This window comes from Siphateles boraxobius, unplaced genomic scaffold, assembly GCF_051911475.1.
Source record: "Siphateles boraxobius isolate OS27281-9 unplaced genomic scaffold, OSU_SipBor_1 9, whole genome shotgun sequence".
Lineage (NCBI taxonomy): Eukaryota > Metazoa > Chordata > Actinopteri > Cypriniformes > Leuciscidae > Siphateles > Siphateles boraxobius.
Window position 1 is genome coordinate 3,036,003 of NW_027509219.1, and position 20,965 is coordinate 3,056,967.

At 41.4% G+C, this 20,965-nt stretch overlaps 2 protein-coding genes across 2 annotated transcripts in view; both read right to left on the minus strand.

Annotated features, from left to right (window-relative positions):
* rad21l1 (RAD21 cohesin complex component like 1) overlaps positions 1 to 20,965 on the minus strand; it is a 60,891-nt gene that overhangs the window by 22,796 nt on the left and 17,130 nt on the right. The gene's annotated exons all lie outside the window — the stretch shown is intronic.
* On the minus strand, positions 718 to 19,850 carry LOC143732612 (neurotensin receptor type 1-like). The gene is made up of 4 exons (XM_077223888.1): positions 19,203 to 19,850; positions 17,728 to 17,902; positions 1,101 to 1,185; positions 718 to 1,000 (listed from the first exon to the last, which is right to left on the minus strand). Exons 1-4 carry the CDS (start codon positions 19,848 to 19,850, stop codon positions 718 to 720), a joined length of 1,191 nt encoding a protein of 396 aa, XP_077080003.1.

The following is a 20,965-nucleotide window of genomic DNA, read 5'->3' on the forward strand; positions in this document are numbered from 1 at the left end:
GACCAACAATAAAATCCAGTCCAATCTCTTGCAAACGTTATCCCATAAAGAAATATGTGTAACTTTGTACTATTGAAATACGCCATATACTGTAGGAAAAGTGTAGCCTTGTGCGTTTTCAATCATTGTCATCAAAACCGAAGGCATAGTTTACATCAGAAAAATACTAACAGAGTACACTGTTTGTGAACAATGACACAGAGACCGGAGATTCTTATGGCACTGAGTCGTTGACATAAATATTTGTTTTTGAGAGATGAACTAAGGATTTTGAGCATGTTACAGACTTTTGCAGATAATCCATTGTGTGGTGTTTGTACAAATTGTTTAAAAAAATGCACTCATTGGAAGAGTCACTGTGCCTTTAAATATTTTTGTGGCCATGGGGGGCTTGGAGTCAAAAGGTTGAGAACCACTGCTCTGAGGTTTTGATTGGAAAACAGTAATCAACTCACGCACATCAGAAAAAACTGAAATACAATTAAATAATAAATTAGTGATTTACACACATAAATTAATAAATAAGATTGAAAAGGGAGTATTATTTTTTTAATTTTTTTTTTATTCTGCAATATAGTATATAATGTTCCATATTCAGAAAGTCAAAACGTTTGTCAAAAACTTGACAAATCTGCACGCCCTTTGTTCTGAAATTAAACAAAACAGCAACACATACATTTGTAGTCAACAAGTCTAAAAGTCCAGACAGAATTGACATCAGTACATAGTCTCCATGACCACCATGGGATAAAGGGTCTGTTGGCTGGTACGGGGTGTGACCAGAGATGAACGAAGGTGCTGTGATAGTTGTAAGCTCCTTTTGCTTTTGTTAGTCATCTGGCTTTTAGAGTACATCTGGCAAAAGTAAGTGACAGTGGAAAAAAAAAATTGCCGGTATTTGGACGAGACCAGGTTGTAAAGGATGGGATTGATCACAGAACTCACATAGAAAAGTACATTTGTCACCATGTAAAAGTAATGGTAGAAATCATAAAGTGCACTGTGGGGGGAAACAAAACCAAGGTTACAAAATCGGAAAATTATTTTAAAAGCTAATTTTTTTTGGCAAATCTATAGTTATATGCAAATGCAAAACTCACTTTGTCCACTCTGTGACATAGCAGTACATCAATCGGCGACAGTGATAAGGAAACCAACATAAAACAAAAGCAAAAACAACCCCACCTGATAAAAGAGAAATTCCATAGCAATGAACTATTGAAACCAAGAAATTAAAGGTTTTACCCCTGATTAAAATGTGTACTCACATGAAATGAAAATGACAATTGGGTAATAGTAAAACATATATTATAATATAATGAATTATACAACATTTCTAGCCCTGAAAATCGGACTGAACAAGATCGAGGTAAGCTATTGTTTTGTGAATAGGCCTATGTGAGATTTCCAATTTATTAGCCACTATAGGTAACTAGAAGAATAACAAAGTTCACTTAATGGTAAAGCTATTTGCGCTACAAAACCAATATGTTTATAATTATAATTCACATATATAAGAAATACCAGTTTGCAATATCAAGCAGCATAATAAGCTGTTTGTACAGCTAAAATAACTGGGAGCAGATGACACCAGAAGTCTTGCACGTTGAAGTTACAAATGGCTGCTCTTATTGGATATAAGTGAAGGTGACTTGACTTGACTTGTCGCTAGAGTGCAACAGTGTCTGCCCACTTTTTCAGTAGCCTTGGTCTCTGATCGTTATCTCTGCCAAATTTTTTTTTTCAGCGCACAATTTCTTCTTTTTTGAATTCATATTATGAAATTACGAATTCATATGACTCCTCGGGACATGCTGGTAAAACCCAGGTGTGGTATCCATCAAATTGACGTTATAAAAGTCTCCCGCAATCACAAAAAATGCCTCAGGGTGTTTATTTTGGAGAGAGCAGATGTTATCATGTAGCTTGCTGAACGCCTCTATAGCTTTAGCGTTCAGAGGAATGTAGACAGCTACAATATGCACCGCAGTGTACCTCTGTGTTAAATAGTGTGGCCGGCATTTGATAAATGTCCTCCCTGAGTTTTTTCCCGATATATAATTCTGATCGGCTCACCCATGTTTCATTCAGTAAAAGTACACAGCATTTCCTCATCTTCTGGTGTACACTCATACGCATCCGCAATAAGTCAATAATGTTTTATTGTCCAGTGCATGAACGTTGGCTAGAAAGAGTGATGGAATCGCTGGTCTGTTGCGGTTAGCTTTTAGCTAAGCTAGTAGGCCAGCTCAATTGCCCCTCTTTTGCTTCTGTGTGCATCGCTTCCTTTTGCCTCTCAGCCGCTGTTTGTTGCTCCACCATACCGCTAACCTCAGTAGCCTCATCCAGCCTAGTTTCGATTTGAGATTCACTGTTAACATAACTTCTGGCCTGTAATTGATTTCACCAAGTTCAGATCAACTATAACATACAAACTTAACTTCACATACACTCTAAACAAAAACCGGGAGCTTGAGAAGCCACTGCACTCATGCACACCGTCATATTGCATGCCGCCATATTTTGGATTTTTATTAAAAACTTTTTGCGTTATTATCTCCTTTGTCGTGTGCTGATTGCAGCAGCAATTTTTTTTTACAGAATACAGAACCCAGAACAGATTTAAACATAAAATGGACTTACTTGTCCACCGGCTCTTGCTTGGAGCAGAAGCATTGTAACTTTTCAGGATTTTTCAGACCTGATGTGCCTCACCACCTTCCCCGACCTCTCCCTGCGTGTGTGTGTTTTTGGACTAGCTTAAATGAGCAGTGTAAGACATGCCACCTTAAGAGTGGAGTGGGGGCTGTTGAATTGTGTATCTGCGTTCACCATCCGCCCCGCTGAGGAGGACTTCACCAACCCCACTCCGGATCCAGATCCGCCTGCCACAACCTCCATGGAACCTATGCCAGAGCCAATCGTAGAAATGGAGCCTTAGCCTGCCACGACGCCTAAGCCCCAGCAGAAGCCAAAGCATATCATTACCTCGGAGCCTGAGCCTAACAAAGAATTTGATCAAGTTTGTGAACCGGCAACAAGATCTGTTTCAATGTGCTCGTGGAGTACGAGGGGATGGAAGAAAGCCCTACCCACACTACTGCTGCTGAGAGTCAGCTACATCCAAGTCTCCTGTGTCAATGATGGTCTCACCCAGCTTCCCTCTCCTGCCTCCTCTTCCTACAGTAAGCCAGACAGTCCTTCAGCCCTGCCTCCGTTGACTCCTTTCAGTCCCTTGGCAGGTACTCTGTTGGCCCCTCCCTGAATCCTCCCTCCATCATCTCCACCATGCTGTTCCCCTTTGCAAGCTCCTCCAATCTTCCATCTGTTTCAGACTCTGTGCCCTCCTCCAGAGCCCCCACCCTCCCATCGCTGGACTATGTTATTAGTTCTTTTTCTAACTTCGCTCGGTGTTTCACTATGGGGAATCGCTTTGGGCGTGACCAATTACGGAAGCTCCTATGCCACCACGTCTGTCTTTGACAGACAGGTCGACCTGAGATCAGGCTCCGCCCCCACCTATATCACGTCCGACTTCATTGCTGATTTCGCTGAACTGTTCAACAGGCGGACCGTCATTGGATTACGCCACCGAACGCGGCATCAGTTGATTGGACTGTGTTGAGTGTCTCACACCCGAATAGTGTCCGCGTCAAGGCGAGCTATTCTGTTTGGACTATCGCGCGTTATCACGACTCTTGTATTTTGCAGTGGTGTCAAGCCATCTTTAGGCTCTACGCGTCAAGCGACCCGCAAACATGCGCTCAATGTGCGTCAATGCCGGCGAACATTTTGGAGAGAAAGCTGAGAGTTGCGTGGCTAGCCAGGAAGACCCATGTCTGTCCGGTGCTGCCGCGAAATCTAAGGCTACTGACCATCAGCGATCAACCACGAGCTGGGCTGACATGATGGAAGCCGAATCCCCGGATATGCCTACTCTGTTCGAGGGCCTTCTCACACACGAGGAGGAGGAGCCGGGAGTCGAGGATGTGGAGGGCGACGCTAACTCTGACCTCCTAGACTTGGACATGGATGACGAGGAGGAGGAAGACAAATCTCTCTTCCCTGTCCAACAGTCTAGACCCCCGAGCGCGACCGACTCTGGCTCTCAGGCAGACAGTAACCTGCACGAGGTGTGCAAGCGAGCCGCGGCTAAACTGGGCCTAGCGTGGCCCGCGGCGCAGGATGCAGAAGGAGCAAAGAGGGACCTTTATGACGGAAAAAGGCTGCCGCCTATCACCTCCATCCGAATCGACGCGCTATTTCTGCCTCATCCCAAATCTCGCTGCCGAGTAAGATGGAACGTCTGACAGCGTCCGTGTATCAGAGGATGTACAAGTATGTGGCACAGTCAATTTGCCCGCTGAACGCGGTGACTTTACTGTCAGCGTACCAGGCGGAGATTTTGGAGGAGATGGGCCACCAATTAGACACGGGGGTGCCGAACCCAGTACTCTGGGACGAGATATGTGTGGTGAACGATCTAATTCTCCGCTCTTCTCGTGGTGCGGTTCAGGGCTGTGGCTTTGTGATGGGCCTGGCTGTTTCAGGTGAGAGAGCGTTATGGCTAAACCTGTCAGGGTTGAGCGACGCTCAGAAAGCGGAGGTGATGGACACAGCGTTCGATCCAACCAAGGGCCTGTTCGGACCAGCTCTCGAGAAAATGAGAGAGACCAGCACCCTCAGGAAACAAGAGGATGAAGCTTTTAATCTCTGTTTACCACGCAGGCAGGCACCGCGACCACCCTCTCAGCCAGCACGGCCGGGCTTTGCAGCAGCCGCGGCGGCGAGGGGAAGACAGATGGGAGCTAGGAATGTGAGACCGGCTCTCAGCGGACAACAGTCTGGCCATCGTCCGAGATCTGATGGCTCCGGACCATGGGGGAAGCATTCGTTTGCGGCCGCTGCCGCGAGAAACCGCCCGCCCCACCCCGAGGAACGGAAGAAAAAGTGTGCGACCTGACACGCGAATGTTCCCCTGCACTTCTCTCTCCGCCCGCAAAGAGAAGGAGAGGGGCCAGCCCTGCCGTTCTGAGTTCAGAAAGGGCTCGCGCTGCAAGCTATCAAGTTCAGAATGTTCACCAGTGTCACCAAGCACTCATTCAGGGTTTTCAAACGCCAATGTTTATGTTTAATAAAGAATGCATTATTGCATCCAAGCGACGAGCTAAGGGCGATACGCTCCCCAAATTCAATAAACACAATAATAAATGTTTCACTATCGCAGACAGGCAGACAGCCGAGGGCGGTAGATTGCAAAAAAAATTCAAGGATTGAAACGTGTATCCCCAGCCTCACCGCTGGAGGGAGCTCACGCTCCGTCAGAAGAGGTCAGCGCAAAAACTGCAATGACGTCATCAGAGCGCGCCCACGATGGGGAAGTATACCGGGGACCTCTCTCGGCTCGCATACTCAGTTGGCGCGCATGCGCAGCCCATCCGTGGGTTGTAAATACAATTTCACGGGGATACAGACTTCAATTTGTCATGAAACCACCCAGATTCAATGGCATAATAGTCTCAGTGGCCGAAGGAGAATCAGCTCGCGTCCTGACGGCCGAGATAGACACTCTTTTAAACAAACGAGCCATCAGAGTAGTGCCAAAGGAAGTGAGCTGTCAGGGGTTTTACTCCTGTTACTTTGTGATTCCAAAGAAAGTGAGCACATCTCTGCGTCCAATTTTAGATCTCCGTGTATTAAACAAGCACCTGCGGAAGTATGCATTCAAAATGTTGACACACAAGACACTTTGTTCGATCCATCCGACAGAACGATTGGTTCGTGACGATTGATCTGTCAGACGCGTATTTTCACATAGATATTTACCGGTCTCACAGAAAATATCTCAGGTTTGCATTCCGAGGCACTGCTTATGAGTTTCAAACCATGCCATTTAGTCTATCTTTAACGCCAAGAGTGTTCAGCAAATGTGTGGAAGCAGCACCTTTTCCTTTGAGAAACAAGGGGATAAGAATATTGTCGTACATAGACGATTATCTGATATGCGCCTTGTCGAAGGAGCAAGCGATCAAAGACGCAGACATGGTGTTAATTCATCTCGACAGTTTAAGATTCAGAATAAACAGGGAAAAGAGCCGCTTAGAGCCAGCGCAGCACACAGAGTATCTAGGACTCAGTATAAATTCCTCTCTTATCGAGTCACTCTGACAGAGGGGAGGATCACGTCCTTCACTCAGTGTCTCTCCCGTTTTCAGACGGGGAAAATTGTCCCGTTCAGACTGTGCCTACGAATGTTGGGTTTAATGGCCTCAGCGATTTCTGTAGTACGGCTGGGGCTACTCATAATGAGGTTTTCAGCGTTGGGTCACGCATCTGCGTCTGTGTTCTCGGCGTCATCTCAGCCGACCAGTGAGAGTAACTCATGTGTGCGTCAGAGCGCTCAGACATTGGAAAAGCCCCACGACTCCCAGAACAGGGATTCCCCTGGGGACAGTGTCGTCGAGAGTCACTATGACGACGGATGCGTCATTAAAGGGCTGGGGAGTGTTGTGGCAAAAATTCTGTTAAACATCATCACTGCGTAAGAGACACTCAGAGTCAAATTAATAAAATGATAAGTATTTATTCTTGCAAGAATAGGTTCAGTCTAGTACACAGAAGTTACGCTGTGCAAGAGAGTGACACACAACAGGAAGATATGAGACAGCCTTTATACTGTTTTCAAGGTTCCTCCTCACCCGCTGTACCTTTCACCCACTCAGATAAGGTCCTTACTGCTTAAAGACACAAACTGGTACTGAAATAAACTGGCCAAAACTGACCGTACCTAAGGTCAGAGGTCTTGTCCCATATGTTCCTGAAAAGTCACGCACAAGCACGTACACACATATACTTTTATACATTGAATAGGTTCTTTCTCTTATGATACCTGTTTGGGATCAATGACTATTAAAATTTCCACAACAATTCCCCCCTTTTTATCATTCAGATTACCCAATCATAATAATAAAAATAATAAGCCAAATTTTAAGTCATTTCATCACACTTATACTCTTCATCTCTGGTTTTCACATAACTGACCACTCTCTTAAACATTTGTGAAATAACATTTGGAAAAGTAAAAAGCTTAGGCTGTTTTTGTGGGGATAGTCCCTTAAGTATTAGCAAGCAAGTAAAGACTTTATCTGCGGCCGGTCTGAATGAATAAGCACTGTTATTGCACTCCCGACCTAGGTCGGACCCTCAGTCACCTCAGTATAAACAAGAAATAGTGTATAGTTTAAGTAGGAAACACATCAATTTAACATCTTGAAACCCACATGGCATTTCAACAGGCTAAGAAATACGAAGAAATAAAGTAGAATAAAATCCCTCATTTCGACCCCTCTCCTTGTACGTCATCACATAGCGGATAACCACAGCTTTTAACCTTCTGTTCATATCAAAAACATTCATAGAAAGAAAAAAAAAGAAAAGGAAACCATACAATTTAACACATGTCACAGTAGCTCCCACTACTTGCATCATCATATTTTGTTCATCCAATTGAACAGACTCCCAGCTTTAACCAGTCTCTGTACTGAGCTGGAAACACATTATAATGCATGGTAAACATAACAATATTGATAATCCTATCGCTGAAATTGGTAGTACAGTACCCCCAACCCCCCAAAGATTAACCAATCTTATCCATTTACCATCAGTCCACGCCCATTTCCATACATCGCCTCCATTTTCCTAACCATATTTTCTTAACTTTTAACTCGATTCAGCCAATGGTTTTACTTAGTAAGCTCTATTTAACACCATATTTAATAAAATCTATCCAGAAAAGGTTTTATATTTTTTTTATCCATTCTTTTAACCAATGTAGTTGTTCAAAATTAACTCTAATATTTCCATTACGGACCATCTTTTAGCTTATTACCATACATATTCTCCCATGATCGGCCTTTCTTACCCTTAATGGAAAGCCTAATCAAGTTTCTTCAATAATAATCCCTATAATTTACCTGAAATATTTTCTAATGAATCCTTAACCAATCAAATCATTTGATCTAGCCATATTTTGATTCAATCAAATAAAATCATCAAAATCATTTTTCACAAAACCAGATTCTTTTGCTAAACTCAAACCATTAGTTGGTGCATCTTCCTCCAGGTGTGTTGGTCATCTCGTTTGCCCCATGGACATTCCGTCTTCACCAGGGTGACTCTTTGCGAGTCGTTGCCGTAGTCTTCCCTCGCCGGTGAGGGAGGCTGTTACTAGCACGAGCCTTTGACCCCTCACGTTGTCCTCATATTTGATTGTTGAGGCCTGTCGGTGTAGTCTAAGGTGAGAGGCTTGGACCCAGGTGTCACACTCTCCAACCATTTTCTGATCATTACCAGATTTGCCCCTTAGATCACGATGCACCCCTACTGGAGTGAACCATCTCCTGCTTTGACCTGTGAATGGAGACCTTAAGGTTTTGTTAGTGACCGCTTGTCTTGCCGCTCGTCCCCTTTGGTGTGACCTGTGGAATCAACAACCTGAAACATTATCTCCGGATAATTTCTTGCTCACTTAATAGCACTCGGGGTCCTTTTACCATGAAAAACACTCAACCCACTTTGGGTTGTCCACAACCACAACACAATATTTATACATTTGGAACAGAATTAGTTCTGTTTTCTGCAATCCTACCTGACATTCTGCAAAAGGAAAATCTTAAGTTATGCGCTGCGCAGGTGTGGCCTAGTTTCTTTCTGCCACAATAACAATCCAGGCCAGGATAGTAAGTCAAATTCATCCATAACCATTATTTTATTGGGCACATTCTGCCCTGCATCAAAAGTCTGCATGCTCTGTAAAGAAAAACAAATGTCGAGGTTATTTTCAGATAGTAAAGTACACGTAGTTTCTTTTGTCTGCTGTGCTGCCACGGCCTTCGCTGCTGCATCTGCCCTGGCGTCTCCTGTTGAAACAGTCCTGCAATTTTGTTATCAGCGTGTGCGGCACACTTACAGACAGCAATTTTGTTAGGGAGAAGAATGGCTTCTTGCCAGGCTTTTACCCTATTAAGCCCCTTGTCCTCCCAACATATACCGTCCCTTAATAAACCAAATTTTGTCAATTGTTATCCAAATTGTTACCATCCCCCCTTTTGATGCATGAATCATCTCGTGCATCAATCTAACATAATGGTGTTTGGATAAAGTTTGCCATCAACACTAACCCAAACGTTGTCCCAAAGCCAAAATTCCTCCAGACATCTTTCTCTGCCTCTGAAACAAAAATATGACTTAAAGCCACAAACACATCTTCTTATCAGAGTATTTGGAGGGCAACGGCCCTCAGTCTTACAGTGTATCCTGCTTTTCAGGCCTGTTGTTTGGTCTCTTAATCCCGTCATCTACAAACATTGTTCAAAGTCATCAATTGTTTCTGTCAGGTCAGGTCGTGCTGTACAGACTTGGTCAATGTCAGTCAAACAACATTTTCCCCCTTTGTTCACAATATTCATAAATGTGAAGGACTCTCTGGATAATTTGATATTGACTTAGCCAATATGTCACTTTGTTATTGCCTTCAAATCTATAACATTTTAGTTTATCTCAACCCATGATGGACATCTCTCTACATAAATGCTTTTAATCCATAGATTGATTCCTAATTACCAGTAGCAGACAGAGCTGGATAACTAATCCATTTAAAGCTCGTCCCATTTTCTGCATCATCTTGTCATCAGATTGACTCAAAACTATTAGCTTCCTTAAAACTTGTCATTTGCCTTAACCCATCTGTAATGATAAAACCCTCATTCCAGAGGTTAATGACACAATATACACACTATTCAGACGCAGTATTCGTACCCCAAACTAACACATACAAGACATAGAGTGCAGTCACCATCACACACACTCATATTAGACACATATTTTAACTGTTCATTTTTAATGTTCGCTTTTCATTATATCATCTCTAAAAAGATTTAAATTTTAAGTAAGATTTTAAACTTCACATTTTACTGTAGCTTTTACCTAATTTTACATGGTCTCTTAACCAGTTTCAAAGCATGTCTGTTCATTATTCATTTCATCTTAGCAAAGTCAGCTGGGTTGTTTTGGTTCATTATCACTATTTTGTTCTTTAGCTTGCTCTAGCAGGCCGATAACAGAAAGACAGACACAGTTACCATCCCTTCCTCCACTCAAGCAGTCTCTCTCACTATAAACAAATAATCTTTTTCAACAGCCTCCTAAGACTGTAATTTAGACAAATTGTAATATTAAATTTATTACATTAACCTTTTACCATTCACCTTTGTTATCCAGACTCTTCTCAAATCTACAAAAGCCTGTCTTCATCTTTAGCCACCACCATGTCCAACGACCTTCAGGAGTTAAAACTATGTTATAAACATATTAGCTCAACATTAACTCTTCTATAAATTTTACTTGCCCATATGGCAATCAACATCATGTCCCTCATATAATTAAGTTTTGTTACTGTCTCCGCAGCAAATAATGGCAATCACCTCATGGAATCAGCTGGCTTTTGAAAGTCCACTCCCGCTAATCATTTATCTTTAATTTTCTTCTCTTCAGGGTGTCGTCCCCTGGCATAGTTGCAGACACTTGTCACAATGAAAAACAAGCCATACAATCAATGCGGTTTCTGGTGAGTGGTATAGAGGAACTCACATTTCTGGGTCAGACTGCCGTAAAGTTAATTTTAACCTCACAGCGCATCTCACCTCTCAATGCTCTGCTGACCCCGGTGGCCTCAAGTAATCAGCGCTCAACTCTCATACCTTTCTCACAAATAACACCTGTTTCGTGACCCCCTGCGTTGGGCTGTCCCCTGGCCAGGAAGATCATCCCGTCATTGAGTAGCCACTCGTACACACGTACACACTGGTGACCGCTCATTCCCAATACAATCAGTTTTCTTCAACAGAACTCAGCTGTTTTCTGGAGCTTAGGAAAGGCACGTTCAAGAGTCACCAGAGCCATTCCGATTGCCTAATAGTGTTCACAGGGAGACAGGTTAATAACAACAGTATTTAATCACTTAAATCCATTAACTATCTTAAAAGCAGCAACCTAGCTACTTAGACTATACTCAGTGAATTTAGATCACAACCGTACATTCAGTGTACTTCATCTGTAGCCGGAGCCATCGGTCCTGAATTGTGGAGACTAAATGAGACAAAGTTGTTACTGGTCCTAAAATACGCTAATCAAAATGTCACCTCTATCGTTTAAGGTCTGTATTATTATTTTAAAGACTTCTTTAAAGTCATTCAGTTTTACTTAAATCCATTTACAAATACAAATTGCCATCTGAACGGCAATGATTTCTTTTAACCTTTCCATGTCTATGATTTTCAACTTAAACACTGTGCTTTACTTATGACACAGGCTCAGATAACAGCTTTTAGCTGACATTGAATCAGAGAGAGTCTCTGAGGCATTCAGGACTGGTACACTGCATTTTCATAAAACTTTTAACATCAGGCTTTATCTACCATATTTTAACTCTAGCCCAGCTTAAGGCATCTTTGCCAGAAATTACATGTGTTTTCAAATAAACATAGTTTTACAGTTGTCTTTTGCCCACGTCAGGGAATCTAGACATTACAAATTTCCATTCAGATTGAGTCTCTGTCGCCCTGGCACTTTCAGCCACAGCACACACCAGATTCAGATAAGCGAACTGTTTCAGCCAAATCACAAGCTTATCTTTTAAAAGCAAAACATCAGCTTCTAGCTCTTTCATGGTCAACCTTTCAAGCTGTTTGTTTAATCAGATGCCTTTCAACACATTTTACATTTAGCAACTGTTAATTCGGTAGCCTACTACTTCTGCTTATTTGTTCTTACATAAAAATAATTATTCTAGTTCTCAATAACGTTTCACATTTCTCAATCTCCAATTAGGATTTACTTTTTGACGAGGCAAGCACTCTCTGCTTGTGATACTTTTGCAGTTATTGTAAATCATCTGTGAGATTAGTCTCTCTATATACTCTAAAATCCTTTTTTAAATGTTTAATTACAACACAATCATCCTGTTAGTTACTTTGATATATTTTGCTACTCACATTTGTTGGAGTCATTAATTTTACATCAACCTGTATTCATCAATTCACTTTTAAAAATTACTATTATAGATCTTTTCTTTAAAAGGATTCACTTTAATACTTCAATCTCTTGACCTTGTTTTTATCTCTTACTCTTTCTCAGACGAAAACTTTAATATCGTTATATAAACACTGATCTACTTTCAAACCTACATTATTACCAGAAATGTGTCACTATATTACACTTTGTTTTTTTACACCTTCTCGGTGGGCATTTACAGTTACATGTTAGATGGTCCTGATGACCACCATTAAAACACTCCCTGTCATCTAGTGGGTTCATGTGTCAGCCTCAACTACAGCATCAGACACCTGTCCTTGACTATAGTTTGATCACTGTGAGCTTGCAAACGGCTCCAACTTACTGCACACCCTTGAAGCAGTGTGTGTCCCATTCAGGAATGTAAACAGAGCCACTGATTAAGCAGTTCTCTGTATTCTTTTACAGTCCACCAGTGGCGGATTTAATCACAATAGCCAAATCATAATCTTCATCATTATCATTGGCCGCACATTAATTTTAATAAGCTGCATCGAAATGCTCAAAATATTCTAAGTTGTTTTCACAAAGTTTTCGTTTAACTTTAGTCATACTTGTCCAAGGAAATTATCCTGACCCATAATTTCATTTATAAAACAGACAATATCTTTTGCTTCAATGACTTAATATCAACAAATATCCACCATTATACATTATTGATTTCCAGAATTTTTTGTCAAAGTTGTCTTTACATTTTACTAATTTGGTATTATCATCAACAACCCTAATTACAGAACAGGTACTTTTATCTAACATCCGGAAACCGAGGTGAATAAGCAAACCCTGTTCCTGTACCCCCAGCATAGCTGGACCCTAGGTTCAAAACACAATGGTTATCAAACTAAAACTAAACCTAATTTCAATCATTATTTTACCATTAAAATATAGAATTTTTCCCATTTTGCTTAATGAAACATTCCTTATCTTTATATCACATTAATCCCCGTTAATCATACTCAATGCCTTATTTTTATTCTGAAACTCATTTTTCATACCATTTAAACAGTTAATTTGACTTCCATAAATTCTGTCCGACATTTTATTTTCATCACATATAGTTTTCTACTATATTCCTTCTCAATCTTTCCCTACATGCCAGTTCCTTCTGCATCCTCTGTTCTACATGCTAATTCTTTCTTCTTTAAGACAACAATCCATTGTTTGTCCACATTGCTTACACATGTTGAACACAGCCATAACTACCTTTTTGTTTCTCACTGCCCTGTTCAACTGATTCTCGCACTACTTTCAGTCTAGTTGTGCTCAGTGTTCCCTCCCTGGGAAATAATGGTATTTTCTCAGTTTTTTCAATATCTAAAACATAAATTTTCCCCCATAATTTTCTCATTTGATAGAAAAACCGGTGTATCAAATTTGCATGCTTACCTTGAGACTTCCCCATATTGGCTGCTTCTCTGTTCTCTGTGGATTTCTCTTCAACGCGCGTTTTCCTGATCTGTTAGGCGTTCCCAACATACCCAAATCTGTTGGGAACGCCTTTTTTCTTTTAACCCAAATCGGTCGGGTTGCACTATTAGTGCCCTCCTAATTAAGGTTTACCAAAAACTGTTCTGGGTCCCCCTAATTAGCCTCAGTACCTAAAAACAATTTGCTCCGTGGCGGAACAACTCATTTTCAGTTTACCTATTTGTTTGAAATCTCTTGATCTGTTACAGACCTCAATTAATCTCAGATAATTTCCTCTCGTATCTGTTTGAAACCTCTTGATCTATATATAGATCTCAATTAATCTCAGATTACGTACCACAGAAACAGCCCTCAGCCAATATGGTTCGCTCACATTTCATACCCGAAACAAAATACTTTTCCCCAAAAGAAAATATTTTAGACGTCTCTTACCAGAGATATGTTGGTTGCCACGGGTTCGCTTTCTTTTGATTCCAGTGGAGCCCCTCCCGGACCCGATAGCGGTCGGCCCCTCTCTCTCAAGCTTACGAGGTAGAGCTGGAACTGCTCAGTCCAGGTGGCCAAACACCGTCCGCTCTCAGGTCCAGAAGGCACTTCCAAGGAATCCCACTCTGACACCAAAATTGTTGTGGCAAAAATTCTGTTAAACATCATCACTGCGTAAGAGACACTCAGAGTCAAATTAATAAAATGATAAGTATTTATTCTTGCAAGAATAGGTTCAGTCTAGTACACAGAAGTTACGCTGTGCAAGAGAGTGACACACAACAGGAAGATATGAGACAGCCTTTATACTGTTTTCAAGGTTCCTCCTCACCCGCTATACCTTTCACCCACTCAGATAAGGTCCTTACTGCTTAAAGACACAAACTGGTACTGAAATAAACTGGCCAAAACTGACCGTCCCTAAGGTCAGAGGTCTTGTCCCATATGTTCCTGAAAAGTCACGCACAAGCACGTACACACATATACTTTTATACATTGAATAGGTTCTTTCTCTTATGATACCTGTTTGGGATCAATGACTATTAAAATTTCCACAACAGGAGCAACTCTAATGGGCAGAGCTGTGAACGGTCTGTGGCCTCCACAGCTGATTCGCGAGCACATAAATTACTTGGAATTGTTGGCGGTATTTCTAGCGCTGAAACATTTTCTGAACTTCATCAGGGGCCAGCATGCTTTAGTGAAAACAGACATTTCTACAGTGGTTGCTTATATCAACCGACAGGGAGGCACACGCTCTCTGGCGGACGAAAATGCACCATTGGGTGTGGATGCTTTAGCCCACCCATGGCCAAACGTCCCGCTGTATGCTTTTCCCCCTCTGAGCCTGATTTCACCCACTCTAGCCAGGGTGAGGGAAATGGGATTGTCACTGATACTGATAGCTCCACGTTGGATATCCAGACATTGGGTGGCCGAGATAGTTCAACTACTGTCAGGTCAACCGTGGCCCCTCCCTCCCCGGAGGGACCTCCTGTCACAAGCTGGGGGGGCGAAATTTATCATCCTCACCCAGACAGGATAGCTCTCTGGGCCTGGGCCGTGAGAGGTGAAATTTGAGTGCAGCAGGTCTGCCCCCATCAGTCGTACACACTATACAGAGTGCAAGAGCCTCTTCCACTCGCACACTTTACAGTAATAAATGGCGAGTCTTTGAAGAATGGTGTGGACGGAGTCATATTGTCCCTTTTCTATATTCAGTGAGGGACATATTGTGTTTTCTTCAGGACCTGTTAGATAAAGGGAAGGCTTTTTCTATGTTAAAGGTATACTTAGAGGCTATATCTGCTTGTCATGTCGGTTTTGGTGACAAGACAGCAGGTCAGCACCCTTTAATAAGTCGCTTTATGAAAGGGGCACGGCGTAAGAGACCAGTGGCCAGGCGAATGGTTCCATTATGGGATCTGTCTATGGTTTTAGAGGCCCTTTCTCAACACCCTTTTGAGCCATTGGAAGCTATAGGGTTGAAGTTTCTCTCTCTTAAGACAGCACTCAGTGTTTCCCCTAGAAATTTTTCCAGCAGCGGTGCTGTTACGTGCCCGAGGTTGTTACCAAGCCGCGCGTGGTGGGGTCCGGGGGCATGCACCCTGGAAGATTTTTTTTTAAAAAAACCCTTAAACCATGACTTCTGGCAAGTTTTGTGGATAGAAATGGACATTTTAAGAAAAACAAATATGACATACCATCAACTGATTCAAGGCATGATTATTGCAGCACGTACCTTGAACTGCAGTCACAAACAGAAACCTTAATTTTATAATTTTAGACAGGATTATTCATGTTTTTCTTTTGTGTTCATTTTCAGCTTGGTAGAAATTGTTTAGGGGAAAAATGAAACCGCACAACCCAGAAAAAGATTATTTACAATTTATTGAAAATTTTATGTTAATGGGAAAGGCCACACCCAATCTGTGAGCACTTAATTTTTCTGGGCTTTTCATAGAAGATCTCTAAGGCTCTTTGGTAATTGAATGATTGTGGGGGTATTTTTTGTTTTTGCAAGAAGTCTTATGCTCATCTAGCCTGCATTTATTTAATAAAAAAAAAAAACAGAAAAAACAGTAGCCTAATATTGTGTAATATTACATGATGTTCTTTTTAACTTTTTATTAATCAAAGAATCTTTGAAAAAAAAGAAAAGAGCATCACATATCATATTAGAATGATTTCTGAAGGACACCAACAAGTTTAGTAGACTCATCTGAAAAATTAAATATGATTTAACGTTAACTATCAGGACTATGAGCAGTAGGTGATACTTCCTCGTCCTCATGGAGAGCGCAGTTCGTACCGCTTTCTCCTTTCCACAAGCGCTTGCTCTCCCTTGGCGTCTGTCGTTGCTATGCAACCATGAACAGAGGCGCGCTTGGGAAAAAGAGCGCGCCGGCGGCATTTGAAATAATGAATTTGCACGCGCAAAAAACGCGCTATGCGAACGGCCCCTTATGGCAACGTGACATTAGCCTAATCGAAAATATTTCCATATGTGGCTCTTTCCTCCTTGTTTACAAGTGGATTCAGAGCCACCGCATGCAGCGCCGCCGGTCGCCATGTCTCAGTGTTTTTAGGTGTGTACGTGAATGAAGAGAATGTCGTGATATTACTGATCATGGAAAGATTTTACAGCGGCGCTGAAAATCCAGCGGCGGCGCTGCGCCGCTGCTGAATACATTGTAGGGGAAACACTGGCACTGCTGTTAGCACTGGTTACAGCTAAGCGTGTGAGCGACTTACAGGCCCTGTCTGTCAGCCTGTCTTGTCTGCAGTTTTCTCCAGGGCTCACAAGGGTTTCCTTTCGCCCTAACCCGGCTTTCGTGCCTAAAGTAGTGGACTCGTCTTACAGATGTCAAACTACTGAACTTACGGCCTTCCACCCTCCTCCGTTCTCTTCTCCGGGGGATAAGAGATTGAATTATTTATGTCCTGTACGGGCGCTTTGTGTGTACGTGGAAAGGACAGCAGGTTTCAGGAAGAATGACCAGCTGTTTGTGTCGTGGGCTACTCCTCACAAAGGGAAGCCGTTGTCACGCCAGCGACTGTCCCATTGGATTGTAGAGGCTATCTCTTTAGCATATAAATGCAGGGGTTCTCAGCCTCCTGAGGGCTTAAGGGCCCACTCCACTAGGGGCACACTGAATGTGTAGGAGCCATCCTTAGCTCATGCAGTGCTAGGAGCCCAACATCAGGTCCCATATGAGGAGGTATAGAGTTTGTTGTGCAATCCGGGAGTGGTCTATATCTCCCATAGTGAAACCAAGAGCGAAGTTAGAAAAAGAACGATTGGTTACTTAACGTAATCCCGGGTTCTTTGATAACTGAGTGAGGTGTTTCACCAACACTTCCCTCCTTGCACCGGAACGGGAAGAAATCTCTTTATACTGACTTCGTTATGGGTCGACCTGAGTGATATAGGTGGGGGCGAAGCCTGATTTCAGGTCGACCTGTCTGTCAAAGACAGACGTGATGGCATAGGAGCTTCCGTAATTGGTCCCGTTATGGCTCGAGGAATCACCTTCTTGGGGAGCAGGCAGCAGGAGATATCAGGGCCACCAGACACCAAACCTTGAGCTACTACCAAATATCAGACACTTTCAGTTGTAGAATAGTTAAATAAACCTATAATTACTAAACATTTTGGTAAAATCATGCATTTCTTTTACTTACGTAGGACTTTGACGCTATGGCGTAGGGAACGCTCACGGTTTGTCTCTGTTGTGACATCTGAAGGCGTTGAACAGTGTAAGTCATGATGGGTCATTTTCTGGAGCTTATGTCCAATCAGGGCGTTCATCACAGTGATCACCAGCATTGGCACAACAAAAGAGAAAAGGGCATTGACCTGTAAGGAAAAACACTTATACTGACATAGGAACTATTCAAAAAGTGGGGACCAAAACATTAAGGTTAAGGCGTAATGATTATTTCCCAAAATAATAGTTATAGTAAGTTTCTACACACCTGAACCAAAGTTTAAAAAAGATACCTCTATGGTTTGCTCAATTAGTGCAGGCTCATTTTGCTCTATTTTGTCTGCTTTGCTCTCTACTGTGGCTTTCTGATTGATTTATTGATTGATTGATTGATTGATTGATTGATTGATTGATTTGCTCTGAGGTTTATTTAAGGTTTCCTCTTATTCTTCCTCCCTCCCTATACAAATACAGGGGGATTTACTTCAGAGAATTTTTACCAGCTAGTATTCTGAAATGAGCTTGTCCATATGAAAAATAGAAATATTCAGAATACACATGTGTTGTTATATCTAAAGAGACATTTTAATAGAGCTGCTTTTTTTGCTCAGCACATTCAATTCAAGCTGTTTAAGTTAAATCACAAGTGACAGTTGTGAGGGCTCAGGTCTTTGGCATGCCATGCAGCAGCCTTCTAAGTATCACTAACTCTCTCAGACATTATGATCATGTTAACTACTTTATACTTGGGGCTTTACTGGATCGTCTGTCATTGTAGACTTGGTCAGACTTTAAAGCAAACCTGACATATAGACAAATGGCAAAGAGCTAAATTGAAATGTATTATGTTTACTGTAAATAAATAACATATCTGCCTCCAAGTAAAAAGCTAAACTGTAATTTAAAAAACAATCTTTCTTATTATGTATGTTACAATTATTGGTTATGACAGCAGCACTCAAGCTGACATAACTAAAAAAAAACTCATGTTCTCCAGCATGATTTGAGAGAGATCTAGAGCCTCTTGTGCTTCAGTAGAATCAAGAACATTTGACCATCTGTACAAAAGAGTTCACATGATCAGTGCCACAAATGTGTTTAATTGCAAATAATGCAAAATCCTAAATATTTATTCTTTGTTGTAGATTGCAACATTTTTACATTCTGAAAACTATTAACTGTTCTGTTTATTTCCAGGTCTAAATGAAAAATAAATTCCATATTTTATCATTGTACTGAATGACCATATTAATTTCTTGGCATTTATGGCACTCCAGGTACCAAGATGTGAGAAAAAAATCATATTGCCAATAGCTACAATACAGTACAGTAAGCTCCTTCAAAATAGATACGCATGAAAGTAATTGTAGGCCACATCAGACTGCTAATAATCTATCTACTGTATTGTACTAATAAGGGCCATTAAGGGTGAAATAGCTTCATGCCCACCTGTAGAACCGTTTTGGCGGTGTTGTTGGAGGCTACGGTGGTGCAGATGCTCTCTTCACCTACGTAAATTTGCCCCATTGTCAAAAGCATGGGTGAGGCGAGAATGAGCGACGCGCACCAGAGCGCGCAGATGAGTCTCCTTGTGCGCCCGCGGGACATCCGACTCTTGGCTTTGAACGGGTGGCAGAGCGCAATGTAGCGCTCCACGCTCAGACTCACGATGTTGAACGCCGTCGCGTACGAGCAGCCGTCCCGCAGAAAGTAATAGCCCCTGCAGACCACGTCACCGAAAGCCCACGGATGGTGAACCCAGATAAAGTTGTACAGCTCCACCGGCATACACAGCACCAGAATGAGCAGGTCCGACACCGCGAGACTGGCGAGGTGATAATGGACGGTCCCTTGGAGATGTTTGATGGATCTTCTCTGGAGGGATATGTAGAGGGTCATGGCGTTGCCGATTAAACCGACTGCAAACAGTACAGCGTAAATCAAAGTCACGAGCCATTTGGAATAAATATCCGTGTTCACATCCAAATAATCCACCGGCAGGGAATCTGTGCTGTTCAGTAATATCACCTGGGTCCGGTTGTCCAGAACACGATTAGTCCAAAGTTTTGTCATCAGATTCGTTTCATTTGATGTCATTTCTCAATGATGTCAAACTGCTTGGCATAAAACACTGAATAATCGCGTCCGTTTTGAATGTGAAGCTGCGATGAGCATCTGTGCATCAGTGCTTTATTTGGAATAGGGGCGCGCGGGACTCACTCGCGTGCTGACGTGTGAATAAAAAAATAAAAAAACATGTTTATGATTTATCTAGGGCATACCTGTTATGACACACAACGACAAAAAACACGTGTTTAACAACATGTTTAACATTTAAAAAAATGTTTACTATTGTCAGTGCATATAACTAAATATTTAACCAAGTGGAATTTTAATTTAATTCACGATTTTTACAAAATACTTTGAAACAAAGGACAGCAAGAACAAAAAAGGTTCAAATGTTAAAACAATAGATAAACTGTTCAAAATGAGGAGGGATAAAAATTTATTAGGGTTGAAAAATGTGACAAAGATAATAATAATAATAATATATAATTTAATACAATAATAATAATAATTGTATAATTTAATACAATAATATTTAAATAATAATAATTATTGTTATTAATTTAAATATTATATTAAATTATAAAAATGAAACAAATCAGTAAAGAAATACATAGTAATAATAAAAAAATAGTATTTAATTATTATAATAATTTCATTTTACAGAACAGTATAACAATACTAATATTTATGGATGTTGTATTCAATGTTAAACCATAAAGCTCTATAGAGCTTTTATAAGAAGACCTTGCTTAAAGCTTCTTTTTCTTTGATGACAGATATAAAAATCTCATTACCTGTGCCAATAAACATCAGTGCACAACTTTACCTTTATTTAAACAACATAAACAACAGTGTGACAACATGCCTTATAGGTCATCGTGTTAAACCAACTGTATCTTTCTGAGCAATAATTCTGGAAATGTTCTAAAAAATAAAATTGTAGACAAGATTTTATAGAATGTGGTGTACAGATTAGACATATAAGCAAAAAAAATGTGTAACAATAGGTCCTGCAGAAATGTTGACAATATACGTATAAAACACGTTCAGTGATTTCGTTACACGGTTACCCACTGATCTATGCATGTGGGGCATCTTGTCTAGCTGCCTCCTCCTGATCTATGCATAGTGTCATGTGATTG